A 19,580-nucleotide genomic window follows, 5' to 3' on the forward strand; every position below is an offset into this window, starting at 1 on the left:
AAAAAAATCTAGACAAAACCAACCTGTACCAGCCTCTCGCCTATGCTCGTACTCTCTGTAAGGAAAACAAAAACTAATAGGGTGAGTCAAAACTCAATGAGGTTCCAATGCATCATGTCAACCCAAGTAGCATGTTGAACATAATATAAAACTTGAAATATCAAAGTAGCGAGCAAAAGTTCATAAAAGTGAGTAATAACACTTCAAATAACAAATCATTAGATATCCAACATTTCCAAATAAAAGGATACAGTAGCTCTTGCGAGCTAATTCCGCTATAGCTTCATCAAGTAGCAGTTGACACTCCGTCAACTTTCAAGTAGTGTAACCAGTCCAATAGGGTGCCACTTAACTCCAATCTCCATCCACCATGCCTGACCCGAACTCCATTATAAATAGTGGTGGTAATACTCGAGCATACCAATTAGTCGAGAAGATAACATTCCACTCGACAAAACAGTAGACTCAGGGTTCGTTATCTTACCGACCAGACCCTTACCGGTTCAACTCGATTAACTAGTCACAGGGTTTTTGAAATTCCAGACAGTATGCAAGCCATACATACATATATATCAAGCCAATTGTAACCAGTGTACAGTAATAAGTCACATTAGTACACCCTTGCCCTATCAAACAAATCAAGTACTGTCCAATCACATTAACAAAGCAATTTATTCAAGTAATATGTTCAAACATGCACTTGGAAACACTCACCAATGATTTACTCCTTTCCAAAATTAAACTCAGGTTCAACTCCCTGGCTAGAGTCAAAATTTGCTATAAAATATCGTATAACAACTTGCAATCAATTAGGGTTTCAAAATATAGGAGTTTCACTTAAAGAAAATCAAGTAAATAGAATTCATTTAAGTAATACTCATAATACGTATTAAACCCTAGAAAATTCGTGCTCACTCTTTTGTTTTCGATAAAGAAACGATTTAAACATTTTAAGTTTGCAACTTGGTGAAAGAAACTAAGAAATCATGTTTAAAGTGGTCGCTACTTCCTGTGACGACTTGAAAATTTGATTATATTTTCTTATAATTTCCTCTTATTTTGAATAAGTTAATTTATAATGTATTTTATTACTAATTTTATTCCCTCAATAGTTGTAATATATAATAGAATCGAGAGTTTTACTTTTACTTTTATAGTTAGAGCAAATTAGGATTTTTGCGCATTTTGGTAGTATGATTACTTGGTGAGGTGTGTGTACTAAATTTGGTGGATAAGAGCGAGTATTAAATAAGAGAAAGTGTATGATTAGAAGTTCTAATAATAAGTTAGTGAATCATAAGTTAAAACACAAGTACAAGAGAGTTAAGGAAAATATATTTGAATCGACGTGCGCCGTTTGTTATCGGTTGAGTACACCGTTTGACCAATACTTTTTTACCCTAATCTTCTTATTTTTATTTCATCTAATCAACCCTAAATTAACCCCTAAACCAGCTGAAATTCTTGACCAAATAAAAGGAAGAAAAGAAAAAAAGAAAGAAAGCAATCTTGATGTTCCAAGTGTTGGCAATCAAAGAAGAGTTGACCAAGATAAATTCTTTCCTTCTTATCTTTCATTTTGGCTACATTTCTTCCATTTTTCCTTCATGGTGGCTGAAACTTGGGAGAGAAAAACAAGAGAGGAGAACTTCCAACTTTATCTTGATTTTGCCTTGTGTGAGTTGAGCTCTCAAAATTTAAACTGATTAAACTAGTCTCTTGGTGCTTAAGAAGTTTGGAGTGGTGAATTTCTTGGGAGAAATAGCTTGGTTCTTCACTTTCTTCAAGTATTTTGGAAGGTATAAGCCTAAAACTTCCTTTTTCTTTCTTATTTTAGCAACATATGGATTAGATGCCTTGAATCTTGGAATATTATGGATGATCTTCTAGTTTTGATGTAGATTAGTGAAATTTCAGGTAGGATTTTGCCATTTTAGCCTTGCTTTATGTTGTTCAACTATATTATATTGGTGTGGAGCTCGGATATGGAATTTGTGAGGTAATTAGTAGCATGATTGTGACTTTTTAGCTTTAAAAGATGAAATTCCAGCTTTGCTAAGAAATTTTCAGCTTGGTATTGGTTGATTATTTGCTAGAAATGAATTACAATTGGATGGTTTATGGCCTAGATTAAGAGCTATCTTTATATTCTTACTTGTAATATTGATTTGGGGCTGATTTGAAAAGAAAATGAAGTCTTGAATGGCTGGAAAAATTGATATACACAAAGAAAATGCTACTCGATTTTTCTCTCGTGGAATAAGTGAGTGAAAGCGAAAATAAGTGTGTGACTTGTGCTCGATTTGGGATAACCTTGTGGGTGACATATAAGCTAAAATTTTTGCTCAAAATTGTATATTTCTCATAAACAAAGTAATGGCCACTTTAAACACGATTTTCTAGTTTCTTCTACCAAGTTGCGAATTTAAACGTTTTAATCGTTTCTTTATCGAAACTAAAAGAGCGAGCATAAATTTTTTAGAATTTGATAAGTAAAATGAGTACTATTTAAATGGGTTTTATTTACTTGATTTTCTTTAAGCGAAACTCCTATATTTTGAATTCTAATTGATTTCAAACTATTAAATGGTATTTTATTGCAGATTTGGACTCTAGCCAGGGAATTGAACTTGAGCATGGTTTTGAAAAGTAATAACTCATCGGTGAGTGTTTGCAAATGCATGATTGAACTTGATATTTGAAAGAAATACTTGACTTGTTTGGACGGACAATGGTGTATTTTATCGCACTTTTCCTAATGTGATTTCTTATTGTTTATTGGTTGTTATTGACTTGATATACATGTGTACAACTTGAATACTATCTGGGATACTGGCGAACCATAGGTACTGTTTATTGTTTATTGTTTATTGTGTAATTCTTTGGATATGGTCCACTGGATTCGGTATACTCGAGTACTACCATCACTCTTAATTTGGAGTTCGGGCCCGTAGGGAGTTGATTAGTAGATGAAAATTGGTATAAAGTGGAGATCTACGGTCATGATTTTGCTTTTTTAAATGTTGACGGAGTGTCAACGGGTTCGGATCAAGTAATACAACGAGAATTTGGCTCTTGAGAGCCATCTTTATCCTTATACTTGGAAATGTTGTATATTTAGTCAATTTGTTACTTGTAGTGTTATTGTTTCTTTTTATGAACTTGTACGCTCGCTCATTTTGAGATTTCAAGTTTTACATAATGACCAACTTGCTACTTGAGTCTGCATGAAGTTTTGGAACCTCACTGAGTTTTGCTTCACCCTAATAGTTTTGTTTCCTTACAGGGGAATATGAGCACGGGAGTGAGGTTGGTACAGGCTAGCGTTGTCTAGTTTTTTGAATTTTTGTGATTGTACTCGTACTAGTACTTGATTAGGGTTGGAAGTTAGCTGGAACTTGAATCTTTTATTATATTTGAAAATGTATGAATGTTTGAGATAGAAATGAGTATAAATATACTTTCTAAACATTGGAACCGTTGTTTCCTTTACTTTTGAAGTTGTAACTTATTTTTTTGAAGTGAGTGAGTGAGTCCTGATAAGAATTAAGCAGGCGGTCCGCTAAATCGTGGGGTACGCCCTAGGGAGAGGTGGGGTCGTCAACTTTCTCCTTATAAAATATTTAGGTTTTGGCAAAATTTTAGCTTATATACCCCTACTAAGGGGAACTCAAATAGCCTAAGCAATCTAACTTCAAATCAACCAAGAATCACCTCTCAAGTTCCGTTTCCGCTCACTTGGACTTCAAGAAAAAAAATAGACAGAATTTCATTTGTCTTTTCCCAATTTTCTAGCCATTTTCAAGGCAACATTTTCGTATCAAATCAGCCCAAATCAATACCACAAGTAATAAGATGAATTCGGTTCTCATACTAGCTATAAAACCAACCAACTAAAGCTCATTTCTAGCCTATATACATCACAATATCAAATCTGGAAAATTCCTCATTAAAACTGAAATTATAGAACTAAAACTAAAATTTTCTATTTAGAAGCTAAAAAGTCACAATAAACTACCAATCATCATACAAGTCCATAACCAAGCTCAATACCAACATATCATGGATGAACAACATAAATCAAAGCTGAAAATCATAAACCCTAGGCTGAAATTTCACCAATCTTCATCAAATTTAGGTTATCATCCATAAAATTCCAAGTTTCAAGCCATCTTCACCATAAATTGCAAAATAAAAAAGAGAAAGGAAGTTGTCCAACTTAGTACCTTCAAAACCCCTTGAGAAAGTGAAGAACCAAAGCTTTCCTCTCCAAAAACTCTCAATTACAAGCCTCCTTGCTTCCTTGAAACAACTTTGTTCGGTTTAGTTTTGTGATTCCAACTCAAACAAGGTAAGAATCAAGATGAAGTTGGTGGTTTTTTCTTCTCTCTTTTCCTCTCCTCACTCTTGGCCAAGAAGATGAAGAAACGAAGGAAATTTTGTGCTAGGAAAGATGAGAATGGAAGAAAGTTTCTTGGTCAAAGGTTGCATGGATGGCCAACACTTGGCAAGCCACCAATTTTCCTCTTTTTTTTGGTGAAAAATTTTGGCTAGCCTTAGGGTTAAATTAGGGAAGGATAAATGATAGAAAAATAAGAAGATTAGGGTAAGAAAGTATTAATCAAATGGTGTCTTTGACCGGTACAAATGGCGCAAGTCGGTTCAAGTCTACTTCCTTAACTCTCTTGTACTTTTGTTTTAACTTATGGTTCACTAACTTACTCTAAGCACTTTTTAATCACATACTTCCTCTTGCCTAATACCTATTCTTATCCACCAAATTTAGTACACACATCTCACCAATCGATCACACTACACAAATACGCCAAAATCCTAGCTTACACTTATGATAAAAGTAATAGTAAAATTCTCAATTCTATTATTTATTACAACTATTAAGGGAGCAAATTAGTGGTAAAGAATTTATAAATTAACTTATTCAAAATAAAAGAGGATTATAAGGAAAATATAGGTGAATTTTCAAGTCCTCATACTTCCACTTAATACTAAAAATTTCGAGTTATAATTCTACAAGTAGCCAGACATGAGATAATTTCTCTTTCATAAGAGGTGGTAAATCCTTATATATTATTCACTATCTTTTCCATACTTCAAGTGTATACTAATAAGCTAATGATGTGAGGATTCCCTACTATGAAAACAATTATATAACAAATAAAGTATAATCATCCGTACTCAAGATACCATAATAACTTTAAATCTAGGGCTCACTTACACAAATATTATTTAGAGATTAATCCTTTGGCACTTAAAAGATATCTCTATGCAGATCAATCTAGTGAATTTGATCATTCTATCAAGTAGTAATATATTAATTTAGGTATGTCACACACTATAGTAGATGAGTTCTACTACTTCTTAAATAGAAGCGATATAGTATATGCTAGTCTAACCATATTATTTAAGTCGTGTGATTATTGTATTAGTGGTTGTGATGCATGTTTGTTTAGTGGTTCTAGTATGTTTTGGGGTTGTGTTAAGGGCATGCGAATGCAGCACGGTGTTCATTAATTTCCTACTTATCATCAATCAAGTGAGTTTAGTGCTTATAATTCTTTCATTCCTACTTATACCTCGTTTTTTGTCTTTGACCCAGGCATTGATTCGAGGCCAAATCATTTTCATGCGGGAAGGAATGGTGGAGATATTAGAACTAATCTTTGGCGAATGGAACATGTACATTGGTTCGTGTTTATGATCAAGTTGAGTTGGCGACATGCTTATTGGATTGCTTTTATGCAAATGTTCCCCAATGTGCTTCACTATAAGCAAGACAACGATTTAAGGACAAATCTTTTCAAGAAAAGGGGAATGATATGAGTCCTAAGAGTTTATTGGGCACTATTTCAAGGTCCGACAATGGTTCATTGGGGTCCAATAAATGGGGGTAGGATCAAGTCGTTCAAAGTTCAATACTGGGTGTTTTAAAGCATCAATTTGGTTCGATTTGGTTCAATTTGATGTTGGCACGAACTAGGGATTGTGCATGTGGAACTTAGAAGATATGCATGAGGATCGAGGTCGAAGGAAAAAGCGGAAAAACAAAGTAGAAGCGGATCTGCGAACAAATCTGCGAGGGACAAGTCCATGGATCGGTTCGCAAATCACTTCTTTATGTCTTTTTCTTACTTTTCGTCTCATGTTCTAGCAATGTCTAGTGCCATGTCTGGTCCCATGTTCGGGGTCGATTTTGTCGAGTCAAATTTTTCAATTTTTAGCAATTTTCATAGTTTTTAAGTTATTTTCTATTTCATCGCATCTGATTGGTTCTTATAAGCCTATGAAGGCATATTTAGCATATCTAGATGCAAATATTAGTATAAGCCTATGAAGGCATAGTTAACATATCTAGACACAAATATTAGTATTCTTAGGGTTAGGGACTTATGTCTTATTAGGAAACTTATGCTTTTCCAAATAGGTTTAAGGTTTTGTGATCTTGTAAGGCTATATATAAGCCTAGCTTGCAACGTTTTCTTAAGTTAAGTTGAAGATGAATAAAAAATTGAGAGGTTTCTCTTTCTTATTCCTTGGGAACGTCCTTGATACAAAGTGAGTGTTTTCTTTGTTCGAGTTTAACTTATCAAATCAACAATTATAGTTGGTTGTGGCGCCATTCTACCTTCTAGTCAATCTTGAGTTATCTTTGATTGTTTAGAATCCATCTAAATTGTTCCATAACCTGATCAAGATAGATCATTCCATTGCCTATTGAATCGTTTCTTGAAGAACAAGAATTTGGAGATTCGAGTTCACATCATGATACTTTCTAGTTGCCTTTCCATTCACGCTCTATTTCCTTTTGCACTAACTCAAAATCACCAATGATGCTTTGCCTTCACTTGCCACCAATAATATTTCTCGGTACCTTCTCTAACTCATTATTTAAAGCTTGGAAATGCTTTTTTTTTTTTTCAAAGATTGAAAAGCATTGTTTTCAAGTGGGACGCTTTACTTGAGTCACTTCAGAGCCTCACGAGATTAAACAATATATATTTTTTGAATTTACCTAAGTTCATTTTTTAGTGGACGAGTCTCTCTCTTATTTTTAATTATGAAAATTGCTTATTACATCCTTGTTTTGTCTTACCACCCTAGCACTTAACCTTATAATGGAACCATAATTTTGTCAACCTATAGGTACTCTTTGGGATACGAATGACTTAGACATTACGTTATAACTTATATTTGCTTACTTTTGTTGGTCAAATAGTCGATGACTTCTAACCATTTGTTTTAACTTTTCATATCTCTTTATGAAATAGGAAGACACTTCGGAATTTTCCTAGTACAATGCTAAAATTCACAGTGGGGAAGCAAAGTAAATTTTGGTAATAATGTGAGGGTGCATATTGCATTTAATTAGAATTTTCCGATCTCAATGCTAAAATCCAGTGTGTCAGTGTACAGTGTAGGAGCAAGTAAATTTTGGTTATAGTCCAAGGGCGCATGTTGCAATTAATGGTTCAACTGTTATCTCTCCATGTTTTCCCTCTTACGATTCGTCATTTGAATTTCAGCCTAAAATCTGTTTGCCATTTGAGTTCAGTATTAAAAGCCCAAATTTCATTGCAGCAAAAAGTCGAACAGATATGGCGGATTCGACAAGGTTCGAAGTGGAGAAGCTCATCGCATATGGCCACGAACTTGTCGACTTCCTGAGGGACGACGGGGACAACATCACTCTCAAGCAATATTTCCAGCAAGCCCAATCTCTCCACTCCCGTGCCCACGCCGATTTCAACGGCCTGCAACGTTCCATACAAGGTCCAATTTCTTTCTCGAAAGAATAAGATAGGATATTACGCTTGCAATTTTGATTATTTGCTGACGAACCAAGTATGGTTTTCCCATTTTTACTAAATGTGAATTGGGGCATGTTTTGCCAATTAACAGCAATAAGGTTTGAATTTTACCTCCTGCTAGTTTGCCTCTGGAGTTTTAGGTGATGGTTGATGTGGATTAGGGCATTTTCAGAAAATGTAATTTAGGGCACGATTTTTCCTGTTATAGTGATAAAGTTCGAATTTTGCTTGCATTTGACGGTTGATGATTGGTTTGTTAATGTATAATTTGTCATGCAATTTTTTGGCTGATTTTGTGAGACTGAATTTTTAGCTAATTTGCTGCTTGGACTTGGTTAAGTTGCATTTCGCTAGTGGTCTGGGGTACTAATCACTGAAACACAATCGATTGAATTGCTTTTCCAAAATTGAACTCGCTGTATATGTGCATTGACAACATTTCACATGTTTAATTTGATTGCATTTTCACTCTTCGGTTGAAGTGTCCTTTTGACTATCTGTTACTTTAGATTCTTTTTGTTTCTCTCTATATTTGTTGGTCAGCGTCAGTGTGGTAGATGACAGCTTCTCAGGTATTGCTAATTAGATGAGTTTACTTGAAACAGAATGTCAAACAAAGCTAGAAATATGCAGAAGCAAAACTACAGAATCAAATTCCACTGTAGTTGCAGATGAAGAATCAGATTTGCTAGCCAAGGAGCTGGAAGAAAGAGAACATCAGCTGAGGGATGAGCTTAGATAAGTATCTCTTCATTTCAGTGAAATCCTCCATTTTTGCTCTGTGTCGGTGGTATTGATTTCAGATTCGCATTAAATATCAACACAGTGATTATAGATGAAATTAATGATCTTGAGCAACAGAGCGAATCTATTGAAGAACGAAGAAAATCACTGAAGAAACTTGAGCAAGAGGACCTGAGGAGAGAGTAAGTTGATGGAGAAATTTGGATTTGCATTTGTGCGTTAATCTTGCTTTGCAAGGTTTTTTAACAAACTTTTTCCTTGCTTTTGCTTTTAGTTTTATTTACTCTTGGATGTAATTTGTGTGGTAGATTAATTTTTTTGGTGACATAATGTGCAGCAGAATATTAGCTCAACTGTACTTGCTGTAGATATTTATAATTCCCTTCTAGTGTTAGATCAGAGTTCAAAAAAATAGTTGTTATAGTTTTTCTTTTTGTCATCTCAATCTTTCAGTTCTGTTGATTTATCCCCCCCTAAGATGTGGATATCCGCAGGTTCCTCTGATTAGTCTTAGGTATTTGAAGGAAGATTTTACCGAACTTTGACTACTGTTATTTCAAGCCTGTTTGGTCCTTTTCGATTCTGCATAATTCATGCAACATAAGCAGTTGATTTAGTTGTTTGTTAATTTTTAGTCTTTGCAAGCAAATGTAGTATATTGTCTTTTATGTTCTAATAATGTATTACGCTACTGTGTTCCTTTGTAAGCACTTTTAGAAGAACAAACGCATTGTTAAATTTTTTTTCTTGGATTTTGTTATGTAGAAAATTATGTTTCTTTTGTTTGCTTGTCTCATGTGTTGTTAAACGTTCTACTTATTTCAAAGGTTTGTTGAGATTTTAAATTGCTGATATTCACTTCTTTTCATCTTGTAGGATGAAATTATCCATGTATGCTTCTGTCACTAGCATTGTTCCAAACCTGGACGATCAGTCCAAAATATCTGGCCGTATCCTTCCAATTGTCTTTGGTATCTGTTTGGTAATTTCTCACTTTGTATATTGATTACAAGAAGGCTTCTTTGCTTTGGTCTGCACACTTTCCTATTACAGTTGTTTTACCCTTTATTTAGTCAATTCAGATATTGTGGAGAGGGAGGAAAAAAGAGTAGAAAAGTTTGAACTCGATCCGGTGAAGCAGACTACCTTTGAGACTTGCAATGGCATCTGGAAGATGATAAACTTGTGATAAATCTGAGTTGTTTCCACATTTAAGTCGGTTTGCAGTTTATATATTTATGTTTTGGCTCGTTGCCCAGTATGAAAACTTGAGCTCTTGGAATCCTGAAGTTGGTACCCATTTGGCTTGCAGCTAATGGCTTGGTTTGAAAATTCAGTTTCCTGGAACTTCGTTTGTTTTGCAGCTTCATGACTTTAGTTTCAAAGCTCAATGTCCTGCATCTTTCTATTACTATTGTGTTTTCCTACATTGGAAAAGCTGAGCCTGGAGACTTTTTGGTTCTTTTCCAGTGCTGTGTGCTGCATCATATTTGAAGTGTTGTATTTTTGCAATGAATGCAGATCTGTGACTATTGGTTTTGTCAATCAGATTGTTAACATAATTTGCATTGTCTAAAAACAATTATCATCCCTCTGTAGCATTATCTTTATGATAGAAAGATGACTAATTTAATACATTTGAATTGTCTCTATTCAATTTTCTTTTCCAAAAGAACTAGTGTGCTTTGTGATCTTTTGTGACAGAGGCCAGAATGGGGCTTATTGACTCGTGAGTAAGATTTGTTTATGAATGTTCCAGCAACTAGGCTTCAGTTCCAAGTGAAGAAGCAAAATACGTGTTTCACCAGTTATGTATCTCTTCTTAAGTTGAAATTCTTAGCAAATTTACAGACTACAGTACCAGGAAGCTCCTGTCGTGTGATGAAGTTAATCTTCATGGACTTTGACAGTTTGACCTACAAAATGGGTGGATAAAATGATCAAAGCTATCTGTGCAGTAAAACGCAAGATATCAAGTTCACTTTCCTTCCAGGTATCAGTATATTATTATGTTGAATTTCACGCATACAGCTTGCTATCATATGTGTTGAACAATATGTATCGGTAGCAGAAGCATCCTGAGTATAATTTCTACTTACATATGCTAAAAGTGTGATACATAATTCTTTCACTGCAAAGAATACTATATATCAGGTTATTAGTTCGAGAGAAGATATCTGGTTGCAGTTGTATGCTTGGCCATTGCGTGTTTGTAAACTGCTGCAGTTAGGAGAAGATGAATTATAAAGTGGAAGAGATGGAAACAGGAAAAAGCAAGAAGAATGACTTGTACTGTTGGTAGCAGCTGGGAGTGTAGAGGCAGGGATGCAAGAATGCAAGAATACAGAAGAAAAAGGAGTCTTGAGACAGATATGGTATGTGTCACTGTAATTTATTGATACTGAGTTTCGTAATATCGATTAGTGGTTTACTGGGGCCTTCTCTTAAGTTGAATGATGTTACAATTATGGTCAATAACAACCTTTTTCAATATGCTGAAGGGTAAAATGGCCATATTATGTTTAAAATGAGCTCCATGCATCCTGAACAAATAAGGTCAATCTAATTATGCAAGTGAGTTATTTATCAAAATAGATCAGTACCTTATGGAATGCCAGTATGATTTACCTAGTTAATAGATCAAGCCATGAGGCAGGCTTTAAAAGGCCACTCCCTGGACACTTGAACAACCCCCAGTAATTGGAACTTAATCAGTTGACCATCCCAATTTTAAGTTAATGCCTTTCATGTACACGGTAATTATGTGATTTGAGTTTGACAAGAGAATTTTTTAAGTGCTCTAGTTGATCATTTTTTTCTGCTAAAAGCATGTTACTGTGCGTGAGATCTACTAGTGATTTAGTTGCATTTGTTCTGAGCATTGAACCTCTAAGACAAGGAGAATTCCTAAATTTTAACCTAATGGGATGGCTTGAAAAAGTGGCGATCTCCATGATCGTTTATCTCAGGCCAAGGAAAAATAGAGTTCATATGTTTGAAAAAAAATTTTCTTCTTAATTTTGAAATAGCTAACAAAATTGAAAATTAGTATAAGGGTATAAAAAGAGTAAATATGAGAATATTATGGTAGTGAAACTATTATTAAATTCGCATAAGAGTTAAAAAGCTCATATATAGTGCTAATGTAGATTTCTATCAACAAGTTAAAGCCAGTAATATGACTTCAATAAAGAACTTGACCTGTTGTTGTCTTGTTGAAAAATAATTTTATTTATGGTCAAAATAAATTTGCTTTCCTTTCCTAATTTACTAAGTCTCCATTCATTGCATGCTTCCTGATTAACACACTATCTGATGTGAACTATAACATTCTTCAATTGGTCAGCCTGCTTTAATCGTTTTCTGCATTTGCGGAATCTTCAATATGAAGTGTCTTGTAAACACATTATCCATAGTAGCATAAGCAACCAAATTACCTTTCGTACATACTTCGTGGTCTATGCATCTTTTAACAAACTAGTCTTTAAATGACATTTTCTTTTTCTTATGTTTAAGCTACAGAAGAAAGAAAAGAAAAGCCGAACTCAAACTGACAAGATTGGAACTGATGTAACTGATTGCCAACAAAAAGTAGTATTCAAAAAGTCAGGCAGAATACAAGGGAAAATGCTCTTCCAAAAGGACAAATTCATGGATTGTTTTTGGTATGGGCACATTTTTCCCACCTTACTAGTGAGCTAAAAGGAACATGGACACATTTTTTGTAGTACCTTAACATCCATCGGATGGGATGAATTCTCATTTTAAGATGACCTGTTGCCTGAAAGAAGCTAGAAACATTTATAGATAATGGATGAGTATGTACCCTTAGCAAGAATTCAACTTCTTCTTAGATCAGCTGCCTTGGCTTTAATTGCTCTTTCTCCTTCACCTAGTAATGTGGCAGCTAAGCCACAGTTTGCAGCTATGTTTGTATTTGGTGATTCGTTAATTGATCCTGGAAACAACAATGATCTTAACTCTTTGGCAAAAGCGAATTATGCTCCTTATGGCGTGGATTTCAATGGAGGAGTACCGACTGGCAGATTTTGCAATGGAAAAACCATCATAGATTACTTGGGTAATTATGACCATTAACTTTTGACTTTATTTTCAGCTTTAGAAGGTTATGTAAAACCGAGGTAGATTAGCAAATGTTACACACACACACGCGCACGCCCACACCCACATACAACGATAAAATAGTTGTTTGAAATACCAAAATAAGATTCTCTATGCCCATTGGTTCACTGGAAGGAAATCATGAAACACTCTCTTCACTTGTCTCGCATCAAGGTTTGATTGTTGATACTTCCTACGTTGCAGAAAAAGCTCACTGTGAAATTTTTGGATGAAAATTTTTTGCAAGTCTTTTCCTCTCAGTAGTAATGGGAGGGCTCTTAGAGTCCTTTATGTAAAGTTCAGGGTTAGGATTTTGGACTTGACAATTGAAGGTGGGAAGGGTGCGAGAAGGGGTGGGAGGGTGGCAAGAACAAACAAAATTTTTTTTTCCTCATTGTCTTTCATAGCTTTTAATCAGCAAAACTTGGCTACCTTCTTTTTTGGAGAACAAACAAAAAAGAAAACAGAGAGACGAAGACACCTCAAATGCTGATTCTCTTTCTAGGACAATTATAATTGAGAAATTGATTAAAAATTGAATTAAAATTTATTTTTTTCGTAGGACAATTACAATTCGAATGTTTTATATAGAATAAAGACCAAATCTGGAAACCAAAGCACATAAAGAAGAAAAGGAAAATATATTTGCTACGATGAAAACTATCACCTCAAAAAAAAAAAAAAAAAAGGGAATAACTTAAGTTGAGAATTCAATCAAGTATTACATGAAAAAAGTTCAAGAGGTAAAATCTTATGCCCTTCTTGCAAAAATCATACTTTATGCTGTTGATCAGGCAATAGATTTTTCTCAATTGGAAATTTAGCTTTATCAACACAAAAAAGTTGTCAACTCTTTTCCTGATGAAGGATGTTAAAACGTGGTATTCCTCTACTAATTTATTCAACTCCTGGTTATTTTCCCCTTGCTTCTGAAGGAGACTTGCTGGAACTTCCTTTACTTCCACCGTACACGAGTTCATCTGTTAATAGTGGAAACATTCATGGGGGAGTGAATTATGCCTCTGCTGCAGCAGGAATTCTTGAGGAGACGGGACAAAATCTTGTAAGCTATTGCTTTTCCCTTCTCTTAAAAGAAAGGAATATGGAACCTGTTGATTACACATCAGAAATAAAACCTAAAATTCGTCCTCTGGTCGTGTTTGTGCCCTTAATAGAACCAGAAAAAAAAATTCAATAATTTTTAGATGCCTTTCAGTCGTAATATGGTCCTCCAATTGGAAAAAGAAGTACATTAGTCATTTCTCACATGAAATCTGCTCATAATTGCAATGGTTATTAGTAAATACTTTTAACTAAAGATATAAGATAAAAGTGCAACTCCTATTTCCTATTTCCTATTTCAGAGCGGGTAGCTAGTAAAGGTCATGTAACATTGGTTTGTTTGTATTTCACCCTACACTTTCTCTTGTAATATTTCTAATACCATGTGGTAAATTGTACAGGGTGAAAGGTTCACCTTAAGTGGACAAGTCCAGAACTTCGACAACACCTTGAATCAACTTAAGGGCCAAATGAATGAGCAGGAGTTGAGTCACTATTTGGCCAGTTCCTTGGTTGTAATGGTCCTTGGTAGTAATGACTACATAAACAACTATCTACAACCTTCATTTTACACCACAAGCTATTTTTATACTCCTGAGGACTATGCTGATCTTCTCATTCAGCGTTACAGAAGGCAAATATTGGTAAGAGTGTCAGAAATTCACTTCAATTGTTTGATTAATTCAAAATAGGGCTTTACAAAAGATTGTTCAACTAAACCATATTTGCCCTCTGTGGGAAACTCAGTGACTTGTAAGAGTTTGCAATTCAAAGCTGGGATGGTCAATTGGCTTGTGCTATGTTCAAACTTGCAGTGAAATATATGGTTACCATCTGACACTAAAACATGTATAAATTTCAATATGGAACCTATAGACGCCCTCGCACTTTAGTCATTAGATTTCAATATTAGACACTTTACTCCGTAAAGTATGAAATCCATCATACTTTAATCCTTAAATTCTAGTAATTTTGAATAATTATACCCTAAAATATAAATTTCATCCCACTTTAGTACTTAAAATTTGAGCATCAATTGTCTACCATTCCATTAGTTTTGAAGTTTTATGAGAAATTCTTCATACTTTAGGAGTTGAAATGTCCAAAATTGAAGTTGAAGGACTAAAATAGAATCAATTTCATACTTCAGAGAGTAAAGTGTCCAAAATCAAAGTTTAAGGCCAAAGCTGTAGTGCATCTATAGTTCATGGGTCTAAATTGGAGTTTAACCTTAAAAAAAATATAAGATGTTTAGACATTAATTTCTTGCTTGCTTGAACATCAAGCCCAAAATTCTGCTCGTGGTTTCTGCCATTAACCATCTCTAAGTACAAATTTAATCTTTGTAGGCGTTGCACAGTCTTGGAACGAGGAAGTTCTTTTTGGGTGGAATTGGACCACTTGGCTGTATTCCTAATCAGCTGGCAACTGGTCTTTCTTCACCAGGGAAGTGTGTGTCCTTTGTGAATGATTATGTTGGAATGTTCAACGTGCGCCTAAGATCTCTCGTTGATCAGTTTAACAGAGATTATGAAGGGTCAATCTTTGTTTATGGCAACACTTTTGCAGCACTGGGTGATATAATAAGAAACGCCTCTACTTATGGTAAGAACATAAACACCTTGCTATAATTTGCTTTTATATATATATTTAATTTTTATTGCAACGGCACATGTCTAACTTACTCCTACTCCTACCGGGGGGCGGGGGAGGGGGAATCTATTCTATGGGAAGACCCAACTGAGCCGAGGGAACCTGACGGGAACTGAACCACCATCAGACCAGATGGGTGCACCAGACACCCGTATGGATTTAGAACAAACCTCTTATATTGAGGCACATTAATGGGAGGCCAACTCCTTTAGAGGGAGTTGGTTTGCTATAACTTGCTTATAGTTACCACAGTTTCGTGAGTTGTGTTTGAAATATTTAAACTTTTCCTTGAACACTCGCCATACAGATTTTACAAAATGGTAAGTGTTGGAATTAATCCCATAATCAAATATCGGTTGATTCTGCTAACGGGTAATTGCTAAGAGGGCTCAACTTCTCAGATGTTAACCTTTTATCAGAAGTGAAGGTAATTTGACAAAATATCTAAATACAAAGGGTGTAATAAGGATAAATATGTGTATTCTCAGCCCATTAGAAAAATCCATTACGTATTACATAATAGGATTTTGGTTCAATAATAATGGATTAATCTTCTGTAGATCGCATATGAAGATATAAATTTATGCACTGTATTTCTAGATAAAACTAAATATCTTGTTATTTTGTCCCATAAATCTAGTGCTAAAGTACAAATTCTTATACCCGATGTGTGTGGTAATATTGTAGGTATTACTGTCACTGATAGAGGCTGTTGCGGTATTGGAAGAAATCAAGGGCAAATAACTTGCTTGCCATTTTCCAGTCCTTGCACTAATAGGAATCAGTACATCTTCTGGGATGCTTTCCATCCAACAGCAATTGTGAACCAAATTCTTGCTAGCAAAGCTTACGGTGGAACACCTTCTGATTGTTATCCTATGAATGTGCAACAAATGGCACAAAAATAATTTGTCATTTGTTTATGGTTTATAATATGTGGAGGAGATACTATGCCGATCAAGAAGAATAATTGCGTTAATTTTCTCTTCCATTTCCTTTAGTAAAAAATAGTGCAAAAAAATCATATTTCAAAGATAATTTAGGAATCAAATGATGATTATTACTCCTGGCTATTTGAATCTGAAGGATAGTTAGCAAAAGAGCGAGAAAATTCTCTCTTTTATCTCTCTTCACAAGAACTACAGTTTCACATGTTCAAAAGTCATAATTCTAGAAAAAAATCTGAAAAAGGAAAAGCAACTTATTGTATGACTCCTTTTAGTTTTTGCTCCTCTATCTTCTCAATTTAGGGAAAAGTATTTTTTACAAATGAGTATTTCTAATTAAAAACCTTGCATATTTCTATCATGCATTAGAATAGAATAATGCTGTTAGACCATTTTAGAGTAATTATAGATTGACGAAAGTTAGCATTTCAGAAGCGGCATTGTAAAAAGTCTCAAAAATCTAAATGACTTCAAGTTTTCACTCTGCCACATGAGATTTACAATGACAGCTACATAAATTGTTTACAATTAATAATCACAATTTTAATAATTGAGGATTACATATTGGGAAAATGACCTATTTCATCCCTCACATTTCGCAAAAATATTGTTTTCGTCCCTCACTTTTAAAATGAAACAAATTCGTTCCTGGCATTTAAAAATTAAAGCTATTACATCCCTGAACCTAATTTTCAATCTGAATCAAACCATCTAATAACCCAGTAATAAATTTCGAAAATAGAATTGATAGATCATTCGGTCAATTTCATCGTATTCACATGACATTTATTAAACCAAAAAAATAGAAATTATAACATAAAAGGCCATTCTTTGTCTTGGAATAGTAGAGTTTTTTTTTTTTTTTATAAATCTTTTCATGTACCATTAGTATATCCGCTTGTGAATCTAGATGTGTATCATAAATATAAAATTTTGTGTTTAAATTTAAATTAAAATGATATGGCGGTACATAAAACCGTCAGTGTATACAATGATAATGTAGAAAAGATTAATCTTTCTTTTTTATATTATAATTTTTCTTTTTTCTTTTTAGGTTCATTAAATTTTACATGAATATCAAGTTGAGTTAATCAAGTGATCTACCAATTACACCCCCAAAATTTGTAATCAGGTTGATTGGTGGTTTGATTCAGATTGAAATTTGGGTTCAGGGATGTAATAATTTTAGTTTTTAAATGTCAAGGACGAAATTGCTTCATTTTAAAAGTGAGGGACGAAAAGAATATTTTTGTGAAATGTGAAGGATGAAACCGATCATTTTCCCTTACATATTTATACAATTTTACAATGACACGTACATAATTGAGGGCTGCATATGTATACAATTTTAATAATTACCAATTTCCCGATAGCTATTAGTACATTCATGATTCAACCATGGCATATAGGTTGAATGGTAAGATTTTCAAAAGTTCCTCCAATTGAATTGATTTTTACGATTTAAATGCTCTTTCTAATAAAAAGATAAAATTGATGCTATGCTCCGATCACTTTCTTACCTTTTAATTATACAGATTTAGGTAAATTGAGGAAAAGTTGGAGAAACTAAGTTAAGAGGTCCAAACTCCAAACCTTTGTTTTACTATCCTTAATGGCACGTTTACACTTCTGATGGGCAGTCACCTGTGTAATCTCCCTAAGAAAAAGTCTATTTTAAATTGAATGGAAGAGGAATTGATGTTATCCTCTTTTCCATATTATTTCCTAAGGGGAAAAAAAGAAGAAGAAGTGGTTATTTGATCTAGATTCTACCTGTTGATACTCTTTTAGTGATAAGGTGTTCTAAAGTAGATTTAGTTTGATAACGAAATGCAGTTTAGTTAGTAAAACGTTTCACCTGTAACTGATAAGTTACGAAGAGCCATCCAGGAGGTAAGCAAGGAACTATTATTGATCATCATTTTTTTTTTAAAAGAAAAAGGCAAGGTAGGTTTAATTTTATTGTTGTAATTATTATTTTCTAAGAAAAAAAAAAAGAAGAAACAGTGGTTATCCGATCTAGGTTCTACCCGTTGATACTCCCTCGATGATAAGGTGTTCTAGGTAGGTTTAGTCTTCGTCTTGTAGTTATTTGTACATATCTATAATGTACAAATTGCAAATTTTAGAATCACTTAAAGCACTTGACTTACAAGATCAAACATCCTCAACTGTTCTAGTTTAAAAAGGGGTAAAATACATGGAGCCCCTCATGGTATCGTCGAAAGATATAGTCCCCAATCTTTGAAATCCCCCCCCCCCCCCCTTCCCAACACACACACACCATATATAGTCCCCCTTTATACTTTTAATTAAAGTGAAATTTGACTTTTAACCGGTTTATGACCTGTAGATGACATAAGACTTTTCAATATTAAAAAAAAAATAGAGACAGACAATTGAGGGACTTCTTCAGTCAAGACTCAAAATTAGTATGTCAAATTAAGATTTAAAAAAACATAGTCAATTGAGGGAGTGCTGGGACTACTTAGGAGGTCCGAGCGGCTGCAATTTCATTAAGATCTATCACACTTGAGAGGATATTGGAAGTGAGACTACTCTATTATTTCGTGCAATAAAGTTAAGAGGCACGTTAATAAGTGATATTCAAACATCAATCGATTTTTTCTAGCCGTTTATCAATGATTAGTCAACGACTATGATAAAAAAAAAAGGGTATAATTATATAACATAATCTGTGTTTTAAAACTTAACCTAATCCTAATACATGGTAAATTACTAGTTGATTAAAAAATTTTTACTCTTATAAAAAAAATTTCAATTTAAAAATTAATCACTGCATTTGCTTCTAATGTGGCAACCATTATATCCAAATGCAAAAAATTCACTTTAGACATGGATAAAAAAAAAAAAAAAATTTCCCATCCTTCTAGAACCACAAAAAAAAAAAAAGAAATAAAAACAATATTTCATGGTCGCCACATTTCGGAAATGCGGTGGTCCTAAGTGGGAAATCTAATCCTAAAAAACACCATAATTGAGATATTTTTTGAATTCATCAATATTTCTAGAAATTTGTCCAAGAACCACGTGTTTAGTTTGTTATGTCAATATCATTTTGCTTTTGTGGATCTAAGGAGCTTGACCAACTGTTGCTATTTGCTAGTCAATCTGGAGCCCACCTCTGCAAGAATCGTATGTTTTGTGGACCAGGGCTTGAACGGTTGCACACGGATTTGAAAATGAAAGCGCAAATTACACGACG

The 19,580-nt window shown here is 34.1% G+C and overlaps 2 protein-coding genes across 2 annotated transcripts; both read left to right on the forward strand.

Moving 5' to 3' along the window:
* Positions 1-7,494: 7,494 nt before the first annotated feature.
* On the forward strand, positions 7,495-10,115 carry LOC113689125 (kinetochore protein SPC24 homolog). Its single transcript, XM_072050519.1, has 5 exons — positions 7,495-7,788; positions 8,432-8,564; positions 8,651-8,752; positions 9,447-9,520; positions 9,653-10,115. Exons 1-5 carry the CDS (start codon positions 7,614-7,616, stop codon positions 9,757-9,759), a joined length of 591 nt encoding a protein of 196 aa, XP_071906620.1. The 5' UTR covers positions 7,495-7,613; the 3' UTR covers positions 9,760-10,115.
* A 2,265-nt stretch (positions 10,116-12,380) lies between these two features.
* LOC113689701 (GDSL esterase/lipase At1g71250-like) lies at positions 12,381-16,386 on the forward strand. The gene is made up of 5 exons (XM_027207437.2): positions 12,381-12,651; positions 13,628-13,755; positions 14,156-14,398; positions 15,104-15,359; positions 16,095-16,386. Exons 1-5 carry the CDS (start codon positions 12,381-12,383, stop codon positions 16,313-16,315), a joined length of 1,119 nt encoding a protein of 372 aa, XP_027063238.1. The 3' UTR covers positions 16,316-16,386.
* The last annotated feature ends 3,194 nt before the right edge of the window (positions 16,387-19,580 follow it).

The sequence above is a fragment of the Coffea arabica genome, chromosome 5c (assembly GCF_036785885.1).
Source record: "Coffea arabica cultivar ET-39 chromosome 5c, Coffea Arabica ET-39 HiFi, whole genome shotgun sequence".
Taxonomy (NCBI): Eukaryota; Viridiplantae; Streptophyta; class Magnoliopsida; order Gentianales; family Rubiaceae; genus Coffea; species Coffea arabica.